General features: G+C 44.2%; 1 protein-coding gene across 1 annotated transcript; it reads left to right on the top strand.

Annotated features, from left to right (window-relative positions):
- The first annotated feature begins 7,250 nt into the window (after nucleotides 1-7,250).
- LOC133452232 (uncharacterized) lies at nucleotides 7,251-14,995 on the top strand. The gene is made up of 13 exons (XM_061731451.1): nucleotides 7,251-7,523; nucleotides 9,111-9,299; nucleotides 9,416-9,558; nucleotides 9,646-9,805; nucleotides 9,911-9,994; nucleotides 10,447-10,584; nucleotides 10,709-10,825; nucleotides 10,903-10,995; nucleotides 11,066-11,283; nucleotides 13,012-13,205; nucleotides 14,245-14,484; nucleotides 14,602-14,831; nucleotides 14,924-14,995. The coding sequence occupies exons 1-13, from the start codon at nucleotides 7,251-7,253 to the stop codon at nucleotides 14,993-14,995; spliced, it is 2,151 nt and encodes a 716-aa protein (XP_061587435.1).
- Nucleotides 14,996-21,495: the final 6,500 nt, after the last annotated feature.

The following is a 21,495-nucleotide window of genomic DNA, read 5'->3' as shown; positions in this document are numbered from 1 at the left end:
GGAGATGTGAACCGAGAGCGTGGCGGCGACGCCGCTAGGCTTCTCCGGATTAGGGTCTGATAACTACGATGTTAAAACGTATGCCTTCATTAGTCTGTATGTTGCTGCGGTTTGAGAGGTGAATATTGCTTGTGATGTCTGTGTTCAACAGCTCCCGAGTGTTTCAGCTCAGCGGAGACCACCGAGAGGAGATTAAGGGGCCGAAGAGTCGCGTCCAGAAGACCAGCTGTACGCCGAAAACCTGTGAGTCCTCCGCGCCGGTGTTCTGCCAATTTCTGCTGCTTTGCCAAAAAATGCTACCTAATGGTTTTCTACCTTTGTAGAGCTACAATTTTACTGTGTTTTACCACCTAAACCACTTCCTTTTCCCCCCAAGTGGTCCTTGTCGCTTGCCAGGCCGTCATTGTAAATAAGAATGTGTTCTTAATGACCTGCCTGGTTAAATAAAGGCCAATGACTCAATGAATATCAAATAAAGCGATAGAATTGTTTTTTTTCTTTTCTCTTTATCGTATAATGTCCACAAAGTGTAATGCATATTATCCATTTTACATCGTGCAAGAAATGATGGATGTGCCAATCAAACTTTGAAAATCCACTGTGCGCATGCGCAGAACCACAAAGTAGCATTTCTCGGCAGGTAACAGAAATTGGCAGAACACCGGGACCCACGCTGTTTATCACACCAAAAACTGAAAACAAGATAAGATAGTCCTTTATTGATCCCCAGAGGGGAAACTCGGGCGCTACAGCAGCTCAAAGTCGGACAACATGAACTCAGACTAAATAAACAATAAAGATAAATTAAAGCTGCAAGCAGCGATGAACGGGCCCTCGCACTCACGGCCACCTCCCCCCATAAGAATATCAGAAATGACACCACCCACGACTTCCTATGTCAAACCATTCAAAAGTTATAGCAGAAAAAAGGGACAACCAATCAGAAGAAGGGGCGGGGCTAATTCAGGCCAATGAAGGTCAAGGACTCCATACAGAATCTGATGACACCACCCACGACTTTCTATGTCAAACCATTCAAAAGTTATAGCAGAAAAAAGGGACAACCAATCAGAAAAAGGGGCGGGGCTAATTAAGGCCAACGAAGCTTAAGGACTCATTACAGAGTCCCATGACACCACCCACAACTTCCTATGTCAAACAATTAAAAAGTTATAGCAGAAAAAAGGGACAACCAATCAGAAGAAGGGGCGGGGCTAATTCAGGCCAACGAAGCTTAAGGACTCATTACAGAGTCCCATGACACCACCCACAACTTCCTATGTCAAACTATTCAAAAGTTATGGGAGATAAAAGTCATCTAGAGGGCGCTGTTGAGCCGTTAGACCACGCCCATTAATGCAAACCATGAAATATCAAATTTATCGCCAAGTCTGGCTTGCATGCAAAATTTGGTGACTTTTGGAGAACTATCAAATATGGACCAATCACATGAAGGGGGGGCGCGCCTTTTGGCGTCTAGCGTCGCCACGGTAACACTTTTGAAAGAGAAAAGTAATGCGTGGTGTCGCAGGATGTACACGCACATTTTGATGTATAACACACCTGGGTGCACGTTGTGGTTCAGGCTGAATTAACTGCCGAATGAATGGCATAAATTTCGCCAAAATGACACAATTTATTCAAAATGGCCGACATCCTGTTCGGTTTCGGCCATGGCTCCAAGAGACTTTTCTTTAAGTTGCGACATGATACAGGTGTGTAGTGATTTTCGTGCATGTACGTCAAACCGTATTGTGGGGCTTGAGGCACAAAGTTTTCCGGGGGGCGCTGTTGAGCCATTTTGCCACGCCCATTAATGCAAACCATGAAATATCAAATTTATCGCCAGGCCTGGCTTGCATGCCAAATTTGGTGCCTTTTGGGGAACTATCAAATATGGACCAATCAGATGAAGGGGGGGTGCGCTTGTTGGCGTCTAGCGTCGCCACGGTAACACTTTTGAAAGAGAAAAGTAATGCGTGTAGTCGCAGGATGGAGACGCACATTTTGATGTATAACACATCTGGGTTCACGATACGGTTCAAGCTGAATTAACTCTCGAAGGAATGGAATATATTGCTCCAAAATTACGCGATTAATTCAGAATGTTCAAAATGGCCGACTTCCTGTTCGGTTTCGGCCATGGCGCCAAGAGACTTTTCTTTTAGTTGCGACATGATACAGGTGTGTACCGATTTTTGTTCATGTACGTCAAACCGTATTATGGGGCTTGAGGCTCAAAGTTTTTTCTGTCTGAACCAATCAGATGAAGGGTGGCCGCGCTTTTTTGCGTCTAGCGTCTCCACGGTAACGCTTTTGAAAGAGAAAAGTAATGCGTGGTGTCGCACGATGGAGACGCACATTTTTATGTATAACACACCTGGGTGCACGTTACGGTTCGGGCTGAATTAACTGCCAAAGGAATGGCATACATTTCGCCAAAATGACACGTTTAATTCAAAATGGCCGACATCCTGTTCGGTTTCGGGCATGACCCCAAGAGACTTTTGTTTAAGTTGTGCCATGATACAGGTGTGTACCGATTTTCGTGCATGTACGACAAACCATATTGTGGGGCTTGAGGCACAAAGTTTTCAAGGGGGCGCTGTTGAGCCATTTTGCCACGCCCATTAATGCAAACCATTAAATATCAAATTTTTCGCCAGGCCTGACTTGCATGCAAAATTTGGTGACTTTTTGGGCCCTCCTTTCGTCAGAAGAAAAAGAAAGAAAGAAAGAAAGAAAAATTCCTACAGATACAATAGGGCCTTCGCACTGCAAGTGCTCGGGCCCTAATAATAAGTATAAAAAATAAAAAAATAAAAACATACAGTAAAAAAGAAACTGAAACTGAACAAGTGTACTGTAAACTGAATAAATGTACTATAAACATAGTAAGTACAGTATAATAAATAGTGTTTTATACTATTATAGTATAAAGTGTGCAGTTGCATTCTTGATGCTGTGTGGACGAGCTTATCCATGTTGGACTTTATTGATCTGGTTTCAGTAGTGAGGTCAAAAAGTGTGATCATTTTCATCTTGAATGTTTAAAATCATCTACAACGGCTCAGTTCATCTCTTGACGTTCTGTTAGGGCTGGGCGATATGGACCAAAAGTCATATCTCGATATTTTCTAGCTGAATGGCGATACTCGATATATATTGATATTTTTTCCGTGCCAGGGTTTGGGTTTCCCCCAAAGCATTATAGCATAGCATCTCTGTTAGCTTCATTTTTTTCTGAGGCTAACCCTTAAAAAAACAGTCAGATTTAATACAAAGCCTCGTGCCAAATGTCACACAGGTACCTTTATTAACAGAGGTCTGCACAATATCAAAATGTATAAAACAAATGAAATAAAAATAAACTGCCTGCATTTATAGAATAAAAATGCTTCTTGAATAAAATAAAACAAATATCCCTTTCCTGTATAACAATTAAATTAAAATACACTGTGCAATTAATACAATGTAGACAGTAACAGGCAGACTTTTCCACTGAGGTTGACAGCTGTGCAAATAACAAAACATTTGTGCAAATCTCAAATAAAACATTCAAGTCAATTTGTCACAAAATAAGCTATATCAAAATCATAAAAAAAAAATTATTATTTGTTGTTTTTTTTTAAATCGATATAAACGATATTGTCTCGTACCATATCGCGTTTGAAAGTATATCGATATATATTAAAATCTCGATATATCGCCCAGCCCTACGTTCTGTGATCACCACGTTACTAATAATGAGATCATTGATGGAACATACTTCCTGTCAGGGTCCAAGATGATGGGGTGGCAGCTGTGCTCCAACACATCTCTCCCGTCACCGCTCACCGGTCTCACTCTCCCCCCCCCTGGACCGCTCCACCTCTCTCTCAACCTGCTGAAGCTGGACCGGGGCCTCCGTCTCTACGTGCTGGAAGCCGCGTACTCGCTCCATCATCAGGTGCAAGAACACGGGGACTTCATCTGAAGGTGTGTACGACTCTGTTCCCATGTTTGAGATCCAACGCCGTGTTTGTTCCCAACTCTTGTGCTTCAGCGCGGCACCTGGCTCCCCAGAGACGGCTCCGTCCACCTGCTGCTGGCCACCCCCCAGTCCTCCGTGCCCAGGGACGTGTCTCTGGACCTGGCCTTCAGCCCCCACAGGCTGCTGCTGAGGATCGTCCACCCCATGAAACAAATCCACGTCCAAGGTCGGCCCCGGAGGAACCAGCTACGGTCTTGATTTTACTACAATCTAAAGCTTAAACAGGGCTGTCTTCTCAGGACAACTTGAACAGGAGAGGAATATCAAGTCAGGAAAGCTGGAGCTGGTGATTGATGGCTCTCGTTATTACGTCATGGTAAGTATGAGTTTATTACACGGTTGATTCATCTCATTTTGTAGCATAGCCTGGATCTCATGTGCTACAGGGTTTGGTTGACACCCACACCCTCCTGTCTGAGTGGAGGAGACGCTACCACCTCGAAGTTAAGTTGTCTCCTGATGAAAATCCCATGATCCTCTCTGCTAATGTCACCCGTGGACTGGGCTGGAAAAGCAGCCTCTCTGCTACTGCGAAGAACGTGCTCAGAGAAACTGCTTCACTATCAGGTGACTTTATCGCACTTGTTCATCCTCGTTTCCCATGAATTGTTCCGTGCCACAGTAGATGTGCAGTTATCTGTGTTCAGTGGTCCTGGAGCGCAGGAAGGACAGTAGCAGCAGGCGGTACTCGCTGGAGGGCGAGCTCCTCCTACCCGGCGTGGTCGGCAGCAGGATGCTGGGACTGATGGAGCAGAGGCCGTCCATGTGGAACTCCATGATCCGGCTCAAATACGGCTTGGGAGGCAAGTACATGCTGTTATACATATATATATACATATATATATATATATATATATGTACTGTATGTATGTATGTATATATGTATGTATGTATGTATGTTTATATATATGTATGTGTATATATGTTTATATATGTATGTATGTATATACATATATGTACTGTATGTGTGTATATATGTACCGGTATGTATATGTAAATGGACCCTGCCACTCTGATGTGTCATGTTAAACTTGTTATAAGTTCCCAATTTTTTTTATTTAATGAATGAGTATTAATTAAATTAATTAAATAGTAATTCATGAGTATTTAATTAATGAGATCAAATAAAACAAACAAACAAAATGAGGGCGATGACTTTTCTGACATATAACAACATTATGGTGTTGAATTCCAAAGTTAATGAGTCAGAAAATGTCAAATAATTAATCTATTCTCTTCATAAGAGATATATTTTCAAATAAAACGTTGGGCTTCAACTTACTTCTTTTACTCAGACTAATAATAGTTATTAAATACATTTTTTTATATATGATATATTTCTCTTCAGTAAATGACCTGATTTTAAGGGAATTGCCTGCGGGAGTCATTATTTGATTTTTAAGCATATTTACTTGGTCGAGTAGTTCAACTAAGGTTCAAATTCCATATTTTCTCACATTGGAACTCCTTTTCCACCTTTTAAAAGATGCTTTATTGCATTGTTATATAGGTTTAGCTTTATAGTCAGAATGTTAAACTAATGAGTAATGCATCTTTTCAGTCTTCTGGTGTCATTTTGATTCAAACGACTTTGAATAATGTCACATTTGCAACAGTAACAGCGACCCAAACATGACCTCTCCCTGCTGTCTCCCTGCCACACTGTACTGAGGTTTTGGGATGAAATAGAAACGATCAGCTACCGGTAGTATCACTTAGAAATACACTGCAGGCAATAAAAACAAGAAATGGAGTTATCTATGATTGATTTTGACGTTCATCCTCCTCGTAGATGATGCCAGGCACCTGCGTCAGGAGTGCTACACCTCCCAGCGGCTGAGGAGTGGGAGGGACTCTAACTTCACATCCGTCATGAGGGCGGATCATGAGTTTTACTGCACTAATACCGCTCCCATCAACCATAAGGTACCACAGACACGGCCCCGTCGCCTAACGCTGAACACGTATGAGTGATGATGTCATTATTTCAGCCATTACAAACCATATAAGGTTTTTATTTTGCAGAATTGCATGTGATATGATAAACGCTGTATGTAATGACATTATATATGCAGTTTAATGTATTATAGTGATATGATGTGATTTGCATATGTCCCTCTCAGATCCGCCTGAGACATGAGGAAAGCTCCCGTCACATTAAATCGGTCCTGGACGTGAGCTACGGCGAACACTGGGACGAGATAAACAACAAACACACACTTCTCCTGAGCCAGTCCTTCAGAAACCAGTCCACCCTGAATGACACCAGCTACGCCCTGGAGGTAAACCCACCTGGACGCCCACCTCTCACCGTTTCCAGGTACATCCGTGCTTTAAACCTCCTCCCTGATGTTATTCCAGTTCAGCCTGCGGGTGCCGGAGAGGGGTTTGGACTACAGGACCCAGCTGGTGCACGCTCACCAGACACAGCCCGGTTTGGAGAGCAGCACTCACCTGACAGTTAACTACAACGACCTGCCGCCACTGGTGGCTGGATTACACTGGAGGAGCTCGGCTGCAGACTCCCAGCAGAGGACAGTGGAAGGCACGCCTTCCTTCCTTCTGTGACCTGTTGTTTCTGTTTACGTCATGTGAATTAGGGCTGGGCGATATGGACCAAAAGTCATATCTCGATATTTTCTAGCTAAATGGCGATACTCGCTATATATCGATATTTTTTCTGTGACATAATTGGGGTTTCCCCCAAAGCATTGTAGCATAGCATCTCTGTTAGCTTCATTTTTTTCGGAGGCAAACCCTTAAAAAAACAGTCAGTTTTAATACTAAGCCTCGTGCCAAATGTCACACAGGTTCCTTTATTTACAGAGGTCTGCACAATATCAAAATGTATAAAACAAATGAAATAAAAATAAACTGCCTGCATATATAGAATAAAAATGCTTCTTGAATAAAATAAAACAAATATCCCTTTCGTGCATAACAATTAAATTAAAATACACTGTACAATTAATACAATGTAGACAGTAACAGGCAGACTTTTCCACTGAGGTTGACAGTTGTGCAAATAACAAAACATTTGTGCAAATCTCAAATAAAACATTCAAGTCAATTTGTCACAAAATAAGCTATATCAAAATCATAAAAAAAAAAAAAAAAAATTTAAATCGATATAAACGATATTGTCTCGTACCATATCGCGTTTGAAAATATATCGATATATATTAAAATCTCTAATTATCGCCCAGCCCTAATGTGAATGTTGAAGTTGCAGTGGTCGTACGTGTGTGTCAGAGCAGCCGTTTCTCATCAACATCCAGGTACAGTCGTTTTGGACACACCGTGGCTGTATGTTCGCACCGCCCACAAGCTGAGCCGGCTGCGTGGCCACACCCTGCAGCTCACCTCGGAGCTGACGGCCACCAAGTGGCTGACGGTCCATAACCTGGTCCTGGAGGCCTGGTGCAGGGACAGAGGCGGGGAGAAGGAGGCCCGCCTGGCCCTCTACTCACCGGTTGCCACCTACCTCCAAGTAAGGAGCAAACAGGCCCCTCATGCTGAAGAGAAGTGTATGATATGAATCCCATTCTTAGGTTCATAATGATTAGGGGGAACAAATCCTGGGATATATTAATGTAAGGCAGTGTTGTGCTAGTTACTGAAAAATTGTAACTAGTTACCGTTATTAGTTACTTCATTAAAAAGTAACTCAGTTACTTAGACCAAAAAGTAAAGCGTTACTATGAAAAGTAACTTTTTAGTTACTTTAAATAAAAACATTATTTTAAAATGCTCCCATTTAATGCCCCTCTAGCTTTAATTTCAGCATGGTACTGTATGGATTTGCATTGCATTCTAAACAGTCTCCCCGCTTCTTCACTTCCTGTGTCAATAACGTTGGTTGCTTAGCAACAAGCTGAGAACGGCCAATGAGCTTCAGCAGCAGCTCAAGAACGGGACCTTTGATGAATCGTTTATTACAGTCCTCAAATATAACCAATGGTAGCATGTCGGTTTATAAGAATCTTTTTGCCCAGAAGAAAAAAAAGCCATACCCATAACCCATAACTATGTTCTTCTCTGGAAAAAACACACCTGCACCGCGGGCTTATGGAGAAAAAGACGCTACAGAGTCGGGATGCAGCTGCTCAGAAGAGCAGAGAAGTACGTGCGAGGCGGTGCTGATCTCTGCAATTTGAAAGCTTGTATAATAATTGTAAAAAGAATTTCACTTATCAAGGGTTCTTTTTGGAACGTAACCCGTGCGAAACACCAGGGATTACTGTAATGACAATATCTCCACGTTGCGAAACCTGCCTTCTCTTGGCTCGCCATGACCGTCATGTTTTTGAATGCACACACACACACACACACATACACACACACACGGCCACTATGTTTCCTCCGGTCTCCGCGTCACGTGTGGGGAAAAAAAGCTTCACTGTAGCCAGAAATAACGGAGTAACGCACCGTTTGGTAGCGGTAATTGCGTTACTGAATTTAAAAAGTAATGCATTAGAGTATTAGTTACCGCAAAACTAACGGCGTTACTGTAACAATCAATCAAACTTTATTGTCACATCATATTACTCAGTAACATGGGTAAAAAACTTGTTTGTGCAGGCTCATCATCATTTGCAGTAAAAAGATATACATACCGTACAAACAAAGTGCATAGTGCATGAATAAAAGCATAAAAACAGTATGTGGAATAAGACGATAGAAAAACAAATAAATAGTCTTGGGCTTCTATGTATGATATATATACAATCTTCAGTTCAGTCTTTCACAAGAACTAGGTCTTGTTCAGTAATCTGTTTGCTGACAGATAAAAACTGTTCAGGAATCTGGTGGTGCTGCTTTTTATGCACCGGTACCGTTTGCCCGGCCGTGGGTGCGGCAGTGGCTGGAACAGGCTATGGCTGGGGTGATGGATGTCCCGGATAATGTTGTGGGCCTTAGCCACACAACGTCTCACGTGAAGTTCTTGACGAGTTCTTAACGAGTTACTAAATAACTCGTTAGTCCCAACGGTGATGTAAGGAGACTACAAGTCCCCAGCTGGGCTTGTAAACGCACGTATCTGTCCTCTCAAGGGTGGTGCTCTGTCCCTCGGCAGGCGGAGCTGTGGGGAGCTGTTGGGAAGCGGGCGCTTGAGGCCTCGGGGTCCCTCTGCTCGCTGTGGACTCATCCTCTGAGAGGAAACGTCTCCCTGGAGACGTCTCAAACCAGCCACGCCCTTCAGATGAACGCCACATACGGCGGGCAAAATCTGAGCGTAGCTGCCGCACTAACCTCCGCCGATAAGGTAGGAGGACGCCCTGCATCCCCGGACTGAACTAAACCATTACGCTGGTGATATTCTGCTGCCTGTTGTGTCTATAATCATCTGAGGCCCCAACTCTGTTCATGCACTTGTTAAAGAGTTTGAAAAAGAGGCAGGCGACCCTGAAGATGAGTTTCACAAAGCCAGCGAGCCCGGCAGCAGAGGTGGAGCTGGAGGTGGTGGTGGAAGAGCTGAGGAGGGACAAGAAGATGTACCAGAAGACGGCCGTGCTGCACCTCAGGTCTGTGGCTCCGGTCTGAACCAGTCCGGCGTGTGTGTCCTGGCATCGCTGATAACTCTGGTTTTAAATAGCAACCGTGTCACACAGACAGCCCCTGCAGATCCTCCCTCAGGCTCTCCTCCTGCGGGAGACCTTCACCGTGGATCTGCTCCAAGGCCTCTACATTCTGGAGACTAGAGCCGGTATCCATAGCAACAGAGAAGTCATCCACACTCTGACTTTGGGCTATAAACCTTCAAAACCATTTGTAAGTCAGCTTACCGTAGATCTTTAACTCAGTATTCAGTGTTTTTGGTGGCAACACTTTTTTTGTGTATTTTATGTTTTACTTGTTTGTTTTTGTGAAATATAGGTTTGTTCTGCTCTGATTCATCCGTTCTCCTCTGAAACTGTCCCGTCAGACTCAGAAATCTGTGTGACTGTAACCAGCAACCAGGTAAACCGGACAGCACTTTCAGTTTGAACCCACATATTCATAAAACCACGAGCAGCGATCAAAGCAAATGTATTCATACATTCACTCATCACTGCATTCATGGATCACACTCATACCATTCCTCTTTCTGTCAGTCTTAATGACGCCGCCTTCTCGGTGGCTCAGCTGTGGGGCGGAGGGACCGTTTTCACGTGCACGGTTAACTTTTTCTAGATCTTGTGACAGTGTGACCCACTTTGTCTGATGTGAAACGCTGGAACCAAATGTCTTTAAAGTTCGGAGCAGTTTATCAAACAATATAGCTGCAAGGGAGCTGTCTCATAGTTGTCTCCGTTATGCTCAAATTCAACATAAAGTCAAGTCTATTTTTTTCCTGCATAAAATGATCTAAATTTTCTTTTTTTCTTTGTAAGTATTAACTGTAAAAGATGATTTTAAATGCTCTCCTTCAGACCCATAAAGACGTCCGGGGCCGGTTACGAGTCGGGGGCTCGGAGAGACTGACCTTCCTCGGGCTGGCTCAGACGAATCCTTGGCGTGCACGTTATCAAGCGCTGCAAGTTAAAGCCACCTTCTCCCATCAGCTGCAGGTCAGCCCTGCATCAAGCATTCAAGTGGAGTTAAACGTGTCATGCTGAACCTGCATAAGAAGCTGACTTGCATGTCACACTCGAGGCCACAGAGGCCAACATGTGAACACTTCATCTGCTCCAGTTGCAGCTGCCGTCCTCAGCTGTGATGGAGGGACTGGTACGTTGGACCGCAGAACCCGACAGGGACTTTGACTATCAGGCCAGAGGGAGGCTGAGAGTCGGGCGGCAGGAGTGCCAGGTGAGCGGAGCAAACGTGGATTTGAGTCGCTGCCTGTTTGACGTTTATAAAAGCTGTCCCACTTCTCTGGTCCTCAGCTAGCCGTGCAGCTGAACGGGACGTCGGGCATCGTCGGCCTGCAGTCTTCTCTCAGTCATCCCTTCAAATCAAAGATTCCCAAAACATTGGAGGTGGGCTGCATTTACGTTTAAAAACAGTACACATGATCTTCACAGCACTCTAACTGTTGTCCCTGCCAAGGTGAGGGCCGCTGCAGATGTGTCGGTGCCCGGCCGAGGCAGCAGCACCGTGCACGTGAGTGCCGACGGGAAGGACAGGGTGATGCTGAACGCCCAGGTGTCCCACATCCTGGTGAGAAGCGACAGAGCCGTGGGACTGAGGCTGAACCTCTCGCAGAGTCTGCTACCTGCAGCCGCAGACCTGCACCTGAACCTGGCCGCCAACACGACCTCAGACAGGTTATCCACCGTTATTTATCCCTCCTAGCAAGCTGCGGCGTGCACAGCTGAACAGAGCGCCAGCTCCTCAGTCTACTGAATATTTGGTACATCCAGTACTGGAGTTGAGGGGGGATGAGGGGGGATGAGGGGGGATGGCATCCCCCCTGAAATAAAAACGGTCAAAATCATCCCCCCTGTAAAACTGCCATCCCCCCTTTCCATCCCTTATGTAATTTCATCAATGAATGTGGTTTTACTGCTATTTCAACATTTAGAGTCATCACCAGAACAATAACATGAGAAAAATAACTTATTTGACAATTTTCACCTGTTTCAAGTAAATTTTCACTTGAAATAAGTAGGAAAATCCGCCAGTGGGACAAGATTTATCTACAAGCAAAAAAATCTTGTTCCACTGGCAGATTTTTCTATTTATTTCAAGTGAAAATCTACTTGAAACAGGGGAAAATTGTTGTTTTTTCCAGTGATGAGTCTTGTTTTAAGTGTCATGAGATTTTTTTTACTAAAATGAGACATTTTAAGACAAATATTCTTAAGATTTTGAGTTTTTGCAGTGATCCATTTTACTTATCCTGTAAAGGACAGAGTCATATTGATAAGTTCAGAAAACTGTTTTTTTATTTTTGTGTTTTGATGTATTTGATGTAAGCACAGTGGATATTTAAAGCTTACAGAAGGCTGCATTTAACTGCTGCTATGTCATTCCTGCAGTATTTCTGCAGGTGTTTTAGTCAGTGCCATTATTTGTAATATATTATATTATTTGTAATCAGCACAAATTATCTGTCCCCATATGATAAAATCCACCATCCCCCCTGATTTTCTTTTACAACTCGAGTACCGGGTACATCGTAGATTAAAAGCATTACCGCTGTAATGAGAAGGGCCACTGAGCAAAGATCAGCCCTGATCGATGATACATGTGTAGAATAAGAAGGCCTGTGTACATAATGTTGTGAATGAACGACAGCACAACGAAAGGCTCTTTATAGTGTAAACAAAGTTAAAAGGTGATACAAATGTGGACTATTTACCACCTACCGCAGCATTTCCTGCAGTATGATGCTGTAATCGAGATGAGCAAGCATGCTCACGTTTTATTCATGTTTGTAGTGTTAAATATTTAAATCTGTTGGAGTTAAATTACAGTATTTTGTTTCAATGCACTTTCAGTTGCATGTTTGCAACGCTGCTCTAAATGACCATTCATACTGAATGACAAGTAGCCTTATTTGTTAATTTAAAACCTCATATGCTCTTAAAGCAGCACAATGTAACTTTCAGCTTTTGTTGAGTTTGGCGGCTCCTTTGGACAAAAGCGGTAGTGCTTTACCAGTAGTGTGGCAGGGTTCCTACCATGCACCTCAAAGTTACATAGTGCCAGTGAAGGCGATACAGACCCCTCAGACCATGACAGAGGTGTCATTAAACCTGTTGGAAGTTGATGTACCATCACAATGACTCTGGTAATATTGTATTAAGGTGGAAAAGTTACATAGTGCTGCTTTAAGACCAGTAAGATGCACTTCAATTCACTGCTTCCATGTTTACATTTGCTATTTTAATTGTATTAAAGTTATTTTCTCTGAAGAATTGTCTGGATACAGTTGAGGAAAGCTCTGAGGTCTCTGGTTTTGTCCTCAGCAACACAGAAAGTACAGTATAAATGATGCAGCCCAGCTTTTTATGGTCCCATGCATCTTTGCCCTCCTCTGTTTCCTCCAGCGTGGTACTGCGTGGCTCCTTCACCCGGGGAGAGGAGGCTCTGCTGGCCCAGGTCAGGGGGTCTCGGACAGACTCCCCAGGTCTCCGTCTGGCTCTGTCAGGGGACTTGAGACACTCCCTGACCGGCCTCAGTGTCCTGCCTCCAGTCCTCGGCCTGGGCGGGGCATTGGGGCGGTCTGACGGTTCAATCAAAGGTAAAGCTTCTCAAGCAAACATTTATTATATTTATAGCTCTTATAGTTCTTCCATTTTATTAGACTTTCACACGTCTTGTCTGACTGCATCTGCAGGGCCGGTTCTAGAAAATGATGACTAGGGCTGCATCTCAGATCAGAGGGGGTGCACATGGCTGGCACATTATTCAACACTAAATTATGCATTTTCCCATAATTTCAAGCTGAATGATAGTAACAAAACAAGAATATTTAAAGTGTATTTCAAATGCTTTATTGCAGCAATATTGCTGCAGAACAAAGAAAATGCTACATTTAGTCTGGGCTACCTCACCCATCGGACAATCTAGCAACAGATGTTTCTTACCCTGAAAATAAAACATAGAAATTCAAACTAATTGTATCTATACAGCTCAAAACCATCACTAAACATGACAGTGATTTCAAGTGGAATGATACCAGTCAAACAATAATATTTAAAGTGTCTTTCAAGTGCATTTTGCAGTAATATCACTGCAGAACAAAGAAAATGCTACATTTAGTCTGGGCTACCTCACCCATCAGACAATCTAGCAACGGAAAATAAAACATAGAAAAATAAATAACAAAAATAAATATAACCTGTGTGGTCCAGTCAAGTTGAGATCGAGTCTCTGTCTCATGACCACCGTTGTCTAACTTGCTGGCGTGGTTGTGCTTGAACCACTTCCGAATATCCATCGTTACTTTGTGTTAACGGTGCAGCAGAGAGCAGCGTCTTGCTGGTGCAGGAACGCAGATGAGTGACGTACACTGAAGGCTGATTTATGGTTCCGCGTTACACCAACGCAGAGCCTACGGCGTAGGCTACGCCGTGCCCTACGGCGTAGACTCTGCGTCGACTCTGCGTCGACTCTGCGTCGACTTAACGCAGAACCATAATTCAGGCTTAACGCGCGCGCACTTGTCAGTTTTTTTTTCCGTCTTTTCAACTGAGCATGCAAACACATTAAACTGAGGGTGCAATGCATGCTTATGCACCCTCATAGAACCGGGCCTGTGCTTCTGTTTGCTGTTGCAGGGCAGCTGAGGGTCGAGGTGATGGACACTGTGCACAGCGTAGAGCTGAGACATCAGACGAAGGCTGCAGGTGATGAAGAAGGCATGACGGGAGAAGAGACTGACGGAGCTCGGGACTTGCTGTGTGTTCGGTCTGGGATGGAGCACCTGTGCGTCAATGTCAGCCGCCAGCTGGCGAATCAGGGACGGGGAGAGGTTTTTCTGCAACTCTGTCACTCCTCCCACCTGCTCAATGTGACAGGTGATCTGTACAACATCAGTTTGATATATAGTATCAACAATGTGTGTTTATTCTGCTCAGTCCACACACACTTATCAAGTAAATGCTCCTCTTCGCATCGTCGTATTCTCGTCTCAGGTGTACCAGTCGACAGCAGCGCTCAGGTGAAGTGGAGCCGTGACGGTGAGCAACTGTCAGTCTTGGCAGAGCTGCAGGCTGGACCTGAGTATCTGGAAGCAGAGTTTCTGGGAGGCAGGACAGACCCCCTGACCCCCCGATGGCAGTACTCCTCCAGGCTGCAGCACCAAGTCCAAGCCCTGCTGAAAAGAGGCCTGTTGAGCTCTCTTAAGGCCAAAGCTCATTACCAGGTGCAGATTATCACCTCTATTTATATTTTGAATGAACTCACAGATATTAAAATAGCATCTTTCCCAGGCTGAAAACGTGTTCTTGTTTGTAGTTTTTTATTATCTTGTTTATCGTCTCAGCTGGAAGCAGCAGGCCTGGATACGGGCTTGGTCCTTCACAGTGAAGATGAGAAAGTGGCCGATGTGCTTCTGAACGTCGGATCAAATAACAAAACTACTATCTTGGTAGTGTCGCTATGGCAACGGATAAAGCTGCTCCAAAGACTCATGCCTACCTCTTTACAGGTATAGTTTACACTACGGACACACACGGATTGGGACATATCAGCCCATCACTGAAAATGAACACTGACGTTGTGTCTCAGGGGAGATTATAATCATTTTCTAAAACAGCAAAAGAAAAAAACAAACAATATATCTAATTTAAAATAAAACAAAATAAAGCATGACATACGTTCAGTTAAAGATGCCAAATTGCGATTCCTGAAGAATGTTACAACGTACTTTTTTTCATGTTTGCTTTTTTCTTGGTACCGTACATCAAAATAAAATGACTTGTATTTGTTGGGAACAGCCTTGCTTAAGGGCCTCTATTCAATGATCGGGTAACCTGACTTTGGCTTTATTCTCATTTTTTGACACATTTTTTGAGTCATATAACAACAGTTCAGCTATCTCGCAGAAAAAAGGGGAAAATATCCAGTTTTGCATGAAGTGGAGCATTATCATCATCATCAACCTTTATTTGAATTCGGAGAAATCATTGAGAGCAAGCCCTCATTTACAATGATGCCGAATGTACAACAACCATATAAAAAGAATAATACAATAAAAATAAAAGAGAAAAATTAAAAACAATTACAAACATGGGTAAAATGGTCAGCAATTAAGGATTTGAATTGACCAAGCTGCACAAACGTTTCCAACTTCAATGCATGTTGCAAAATGTTCCAACTGTGAGCCGCGCGGTAGCTAAATGCAGTTTTTCCAAATTCAGTCCGTGGACATGAAACTTCCAGCATGAGAAAATCAGAGGAGCGGGTTGAGTATCTGCCATTATGCCACCTCAGTAAGGATCTAAGGTAATGAGGAAGCCTTCCAATTAGGGCTTTATAAACAAAGAGAAACCAATGCCTATCACGTCTGACAGAAAGGGGAGTCCACCCAAGTTTTTCGTATAAGATGCAGTGATGAGTAGAATAACTGTCACCACTGATGAATCTTAGAGCTGAGTGATAAACAGCATCAAGTGATTTTAGGGTGGAAGCAGATGCGTGTTGATAAATAACATTACCATAATCCAGAACTGACAGGAAGATCTGCCTCAATAACCCGCTTTCTGCAGGACATAGGAAAACTTTCTCTGTATTTATAAAAATAACCAATTTTCTGACGCAGCTTTGTAACAAGTATGGTGATATGATGCTTGAAAGTGAGTTTTTGATCCAGCCAAATACCAAGATATTTATATTCTGGAACCCTTTCAATATTTTGATTAATTGACACATACATGTCGTCTCAACCACTAACAGGTCAACAGGTCATGGTCCTGCAGTATCGGGCCTAAAGTTCAGTAAACATTCAGAGACTCTTCCAGCTCCTCCCTCAGAGAAAACAAGCTTTGCCAACGGGAGGTTTTGTTTTCACAGATGAACTGCGCGGGGGAAGCCGCCGCGGACCGAGTCTCAGCCCGCTGCTCCGGACATGTGGAAAACGGCTCTGTGGAGGTACGGGCCTCTCGCTCCTGGGGACCACACAGCAGGCCGTGCTTCGGCCTGGTGCTCACGCACGCCAGCCTCAGCGCTCGGGCCAAAGCTTGTTTCAGATCCCGCGGTCGGAGGGAGCTCAGAGTCCGCCTCTCTCATTCCTCCGTGCCGCTGGTGACACATGTGGGCGTGCCCAAAGACTTTAGCGTTAGAGTCCTCCTGCGAGCAGGGCTCCAGAGGTCGGCCCTGGGGGTGGGGATGGTGGTCGGCCCTTGGAGGACAAACCTGAGCGTGGGGCTGAAGTCGGAGACCCCCGGACTATACGGCTGGCACGGCCTGCTTGAGTATGGGGCCGATACTTCTACACACAAAGCTGCTGTCACGGGTGGACTGAGGTTGCAGAGCTGGTGTGACGTGTGGGCAGATGCCGGTGTAGCGTGGGACTCCTTCAGCTCCACCGTCCGGGTGTCTGGTAGGTGCTCAGGGGTTCTGAGGCTGGCGTGGGTGCAGGTTGGGAGTACTGAGAGTGCTGCGTCACAGAAAACATCCTTAACGGTAGAAGGACGAGCAAGAAGAGATGGAGTCAAGGGATCCCTGAGGTTTGAAAACCAGCACGACTCCCTGCGGGGCCTCGTGTCTGCGACGCTGAAGCAGCATCAGGCCGAGGTGAGCTGGAGCCTCCGGCACCGCCGGCGTCCTGCTGCCCCAACCCTCCCAACCTCAGGTGTGCTGGGTGATACTGGGGTGCTCGCCGTTCCCATGGCAACCACAGCAAGTCAAGCCCACTTTGGGATGGAGAGTGACGTGTGCTCCGTGCGTCTTCTGGCAGCCGGACGAGGAGGAGGAGGAGCGGGCCGCGGGACCACCTGGACCTTATTCGTCCATCAGCGATGCGTCCTTGTGGAGGTCAGAGAGGAAACAAGGAGAGGAGCCAGCACCTGCGCCTGTTTCCCATCAGACGGAAAGCAAAAGAAACATCTTCCCCTTGGAGATGACTCTTGCCTTTCTGCTTTAGTAAAACTGATACTTTAGTGCTGAAATTCTTACATTTGATAATGTGTTAAAAACAAAATCCCATATTGCTGGTTAGTGGAAACCAAAGAAATCAAATCTGATTGACATCCTGGAAGTTTACCTGATCTGACAGGTGTTCCCTTAATGTGTTCTCTACGTACACATGTTAACTTATAGTACCTGTATACAGTGGAGCAAAAAAGTATTTAGTCAGCCACCAATTGTGCAAGTTCTCCCACTTAAAAAGATGAGAAAGGCCTGTAATTTTCATCATAGCTACACTTCAACTATGAGAGACAGAATGGGGGGAAAGAATCCAGGAAATCACATTGTAGGAGTATTACTGAATTAATTGGTAAATTCCTGGGCAAAATTTGGTCACCTACAAACAAGCAACATTTCTGGCTTTCACAGACCTGTAACTTCTTCTTTAAGAGGCTCCACTGTCCTCCACTCATTCTCTGTATTAATGGCACCTGTTTTAACTGGTTATCCCTATAAAAGACACCTGTCCACAACCTTAAACAGTCACACTCCAAACTCCACTATGGCCAAGACCAAACAGCTGTCAAAGGATGTGAGAAACAAAATTATAGACCTGCACCAGGCTGGGAAGACTGAATCTGCAATAGGTAGCAGCTTGGTGTGAAGAAATCAACTGTGGGAGCAATTAATAGAAAATGGAAGACGTACAAGACCACTGATAATCTCCCTCAATCTGGGGCTCCATGCAAGATCTCACCCCTGTCATTGCCAACAAAGGATATATAACAAAGTATTGAGATTAACTTTTGTTATTGACCAAATGCTTATTTTCCACTATAATTTGCAAATACATTCTTTAAAAATCAGACAAAAAATCTGATTTTCTGGATTTTATTTTTTCATTTTGTCTCTCATATTTGAGATATACCTGTGATGAAAATTACAGGTATATCATCTTTTTAAGTGGGAGAACTTGCACAACTGGTGTCTTACTAAATACTTTTTCGCTTTTACTTTTTTTTTTACTGTATCTGTTTTTTTTCTTTCCTTTCAGAGCCTCCTGCCTCCTCAGGCTTCAGTCAACGTCTCCATCACGCGTTCTGGTGGCATCACGGACCTGAGCACGACTCTGCAGACGGGGGGGACGCAGCACGCCGCTCTCTGCCTGTCCCTGGTCCACCGCCCTCCCCTGAGCCTGAGGGCGTCCGTCCAGCTCTCTGCAGAGGCCAGGAACGTGCTGCAGTTTCCCAGCAGAGCAGAGCTCCTGCTAAACGTGTCCAGCACACACCTGCCTGGCGTGGCGTTCGGGCTGGAGCTGGGCCCGTGTTCCCTCAGGGGGGATTTCAGGAAAACTGCCAGTGTCAGGACGGACGCTGGAGCGTCTTCTTACACCGCTGATGTGACCAGCTACTGTCCTCTGCTGCAGGTGAGAATTTAGCTTTGTGACACTTTCTTACTGCTTCTGAGGAAACCTCATAAAAGAAACAACAGTTTTCAACTCAACTTGTTGTTTAAACTGGGACCTTAAATGTGTTGCTGTTTCTTTAATCACAAAACCGTACAAGTCCAGTGCTACAAAAGTTGGGAAACTTGCTGAATTATAGCTATAGCTATGAGAAAATACCAGAAATCTCTCCAGTCACAGAGACGGTTCAGTTGTCTGCAGCAGCGTTTTACTGAGGTAGAGAAACGTTTGCATCCACCTTAATATCAAACTCTTTTTGCTTCACCTAAAAAATGAGCAACTTGCAATCCATTCCCATTCATAAAAATACATTCTTTTTTATTTTTTTTAATTTTCTTTATTATTATTATTCTCACATCTTACATTACACAGCTGATGTACAATTGGTTTACAATTATTGTCAGGGAGAAAGAAAAACATCAGCATGTCAAAACATAGCTGTTGCCCTATAGTTGTGTAATGTTGAAAGAAACAAAACCTACGTATATTTATATTTTTTAAGGTAAAACGAACAAACAGAACTAACCAAAGACCAACATACACACAAAAAAAAAAAAAAGGGAACAATGATGAATCAAAACAGGATGTATGGGCTTGTAACAGCGACTTAATTCAGTTGTAGGGAGACCAAGCTACGATATTATAAGGGTTTGGATATACACGCACATAAAATTATGTACGTATAAAACACATGAAACCTGGCAGTCCATCAAAACAACAGAGAAATGATCGAGAAAGTAAGTGAGTGGAGACAAGTAATTCAGTTTCTAGATCATAAAAAATACATTCTTATGATCAAATGCAGTTATACTTTATTTGGGAGGTTAAATGTGTGCAAATCTGCTCAGGTTCATGAAGATTTCAGCTGCTTACCTCCTGAAAACTCTCCATCTGTCTTTGTGGATTAGGCACCGACGCTCCCCGTGTCTGTGGCTCTTCGTGGCGTCCTGTCCGTTACCCAGTGCCAGTTGACGGTGTCCTCCTCTCTGAGGGCAGACAACCAGACCCTCTCTCTGGACTTAGTTCAGTCCTGCAGGACTCCACGTCTCCACGGGACCTTCAGCCACTCCGTCCGTGAGTTAGGGAGTCTGGGTCTGCCGCAGAGCATCACCGTAGAGGCGGCTGCCCCCCGGGGTCCCGGGCAGGCGGGAGGGTTGCTCATCAGAGTTGGGGCATGTGACATCAGAGCCAGCAGAGTCACGCACACCGGAGGAACTGGGCCGTGGCTTTGGGCGGTGGAGTCCAAGTGCCCGGCGTTACAGGTAGAGCCTTTTTTCTGTCTTTGTCACACAACACTTCCCCACTTTCAGTCCCAGTAACGACACACTTTTCATGGATTGACAGAGGTGTCAAGTAACAAAGTACAAATACTTTGTTACCTTACTTAAGTAGAAATTTTGGTTATCTATACTTCACTGGAGTAATTATTTTTCAGACAACTTTTTACTTTTACTCCTTACATTTTCACGCAATTATCTGTACTTTTTACTCCTTACATTTTAAAAACAGCCTCATCACTCTATTTCATTTTAGCCTTTAAAAAGAAACTATCCGGTTAAATTGCTCCATCCGGATAGAGTGAATTTGGTTGTGGTTGTTTCAGATGTTCTTGTCCAGTTTTGTTCTTACATCCGTTCCCTCAGATTCCTGCAACTAAACTTGGATGTACATTCCAATAAAGGTTAGGATAAATGATAACATGCCTCTGAAGTTTGACTTTTTGCACCATTACAATACTTATAGGCAACTAGTCATCATATCTCCTGCTCTCTGAAACACATGTTAATGCTCAATAGTACACATATATGGTTCTTTAATATATTTGCATTATACTAAGATGCATTCATTTTCAATGGTTATTTTCCTTAATGCCTTTTTCCCCCCTTACATTACTTTTACTTTTATACTTTAAGTAGTTTTGAAACCAGTACTTTTATACTTTTACTTGAGTAAAAAACTTGAGTTGATACTTCAACTTCTACAGGAGTATTTTTAAACTCTAGTATCTATACTTCTACCTGAGTAATGAATGTGAATACTTTTGACACCTCTGTGGATTGAAGGTACATCTGAATGGCTCAGTGGTGCAGCATCTTCAGGGCGTGTGGACGGTTGCATTAGACACCACTCTGGGGGGTGGGAGAGCTTTCATCAGGCTGAACGCAAAGTCCGGGCCGGAGCTGAGTGTTGAGGGCGAGCTGGACCACGACGTCGCGGCGCTCACGGCCCTGCCCAAGAGCAGCAGGCTGAGGTTAAGCACCAGGTCTGGAAGAGCCCGGCACGGGGGAGAAGTGCAGCTCCAGGTGGGCGGGTGTGCTGTCGGTGCCAACGGAGAGGTGCTTTGGGAGCCCGGCCTGCAGTGGTCGCTGGACTTTCTCCACAACTGCACGGCGATCCAGGTGAAGATCCCGCCAACCTCTCTACACATGAAATGTTGTTTAATCCCACCATTAATGAGTCGGTCATCATGTCCTGCTTGTGTTGGTAGGAGCGA

Source organism: Cololabis saira, chromosome 10 (assembly GCF_033807715.1).
Source record: "Cololabis saira isolate AMF1-May2022 chromosome 10, fColSai1.1, whole genome shotgun sequence".
Classification (NCBI taxonomy): Eukaryota; Metazoa; Chordata; class Actinopteri; order Beloniformes; family Belonidae; genus Cololabis; species Cololabis saira.
The sequence above is the reverse complement of the archived record's forward strand: the minus strand, read 5'-3'. Positions and strand labels throughout refer to the sequence as shown.

Coding starts and splice junctions, on each gene's coding strand:
- LOC133452232 (XM_061731451.1), top strand. CDS start 7,251: ATGTTGAAGTTGCAGTGGTCGTACGTGTGTGTCAGAGCAGCCGTTTCT. Junction 10,826..10,902: donor TCGGGCGGCAGGAGTGCCAG/GTGAGCGGAGCA, acceptor TCTGGTCCTCAG/CTAGCCGTGCAGCTGAACGG. Junction 13,206..14,244: donor GTCTGACGGTTCAATCAAAG/GTAAAGCTTCTC, acceptor TTGCTGTTGCAG/GGCAGCTGAGGGTCGAGGTG.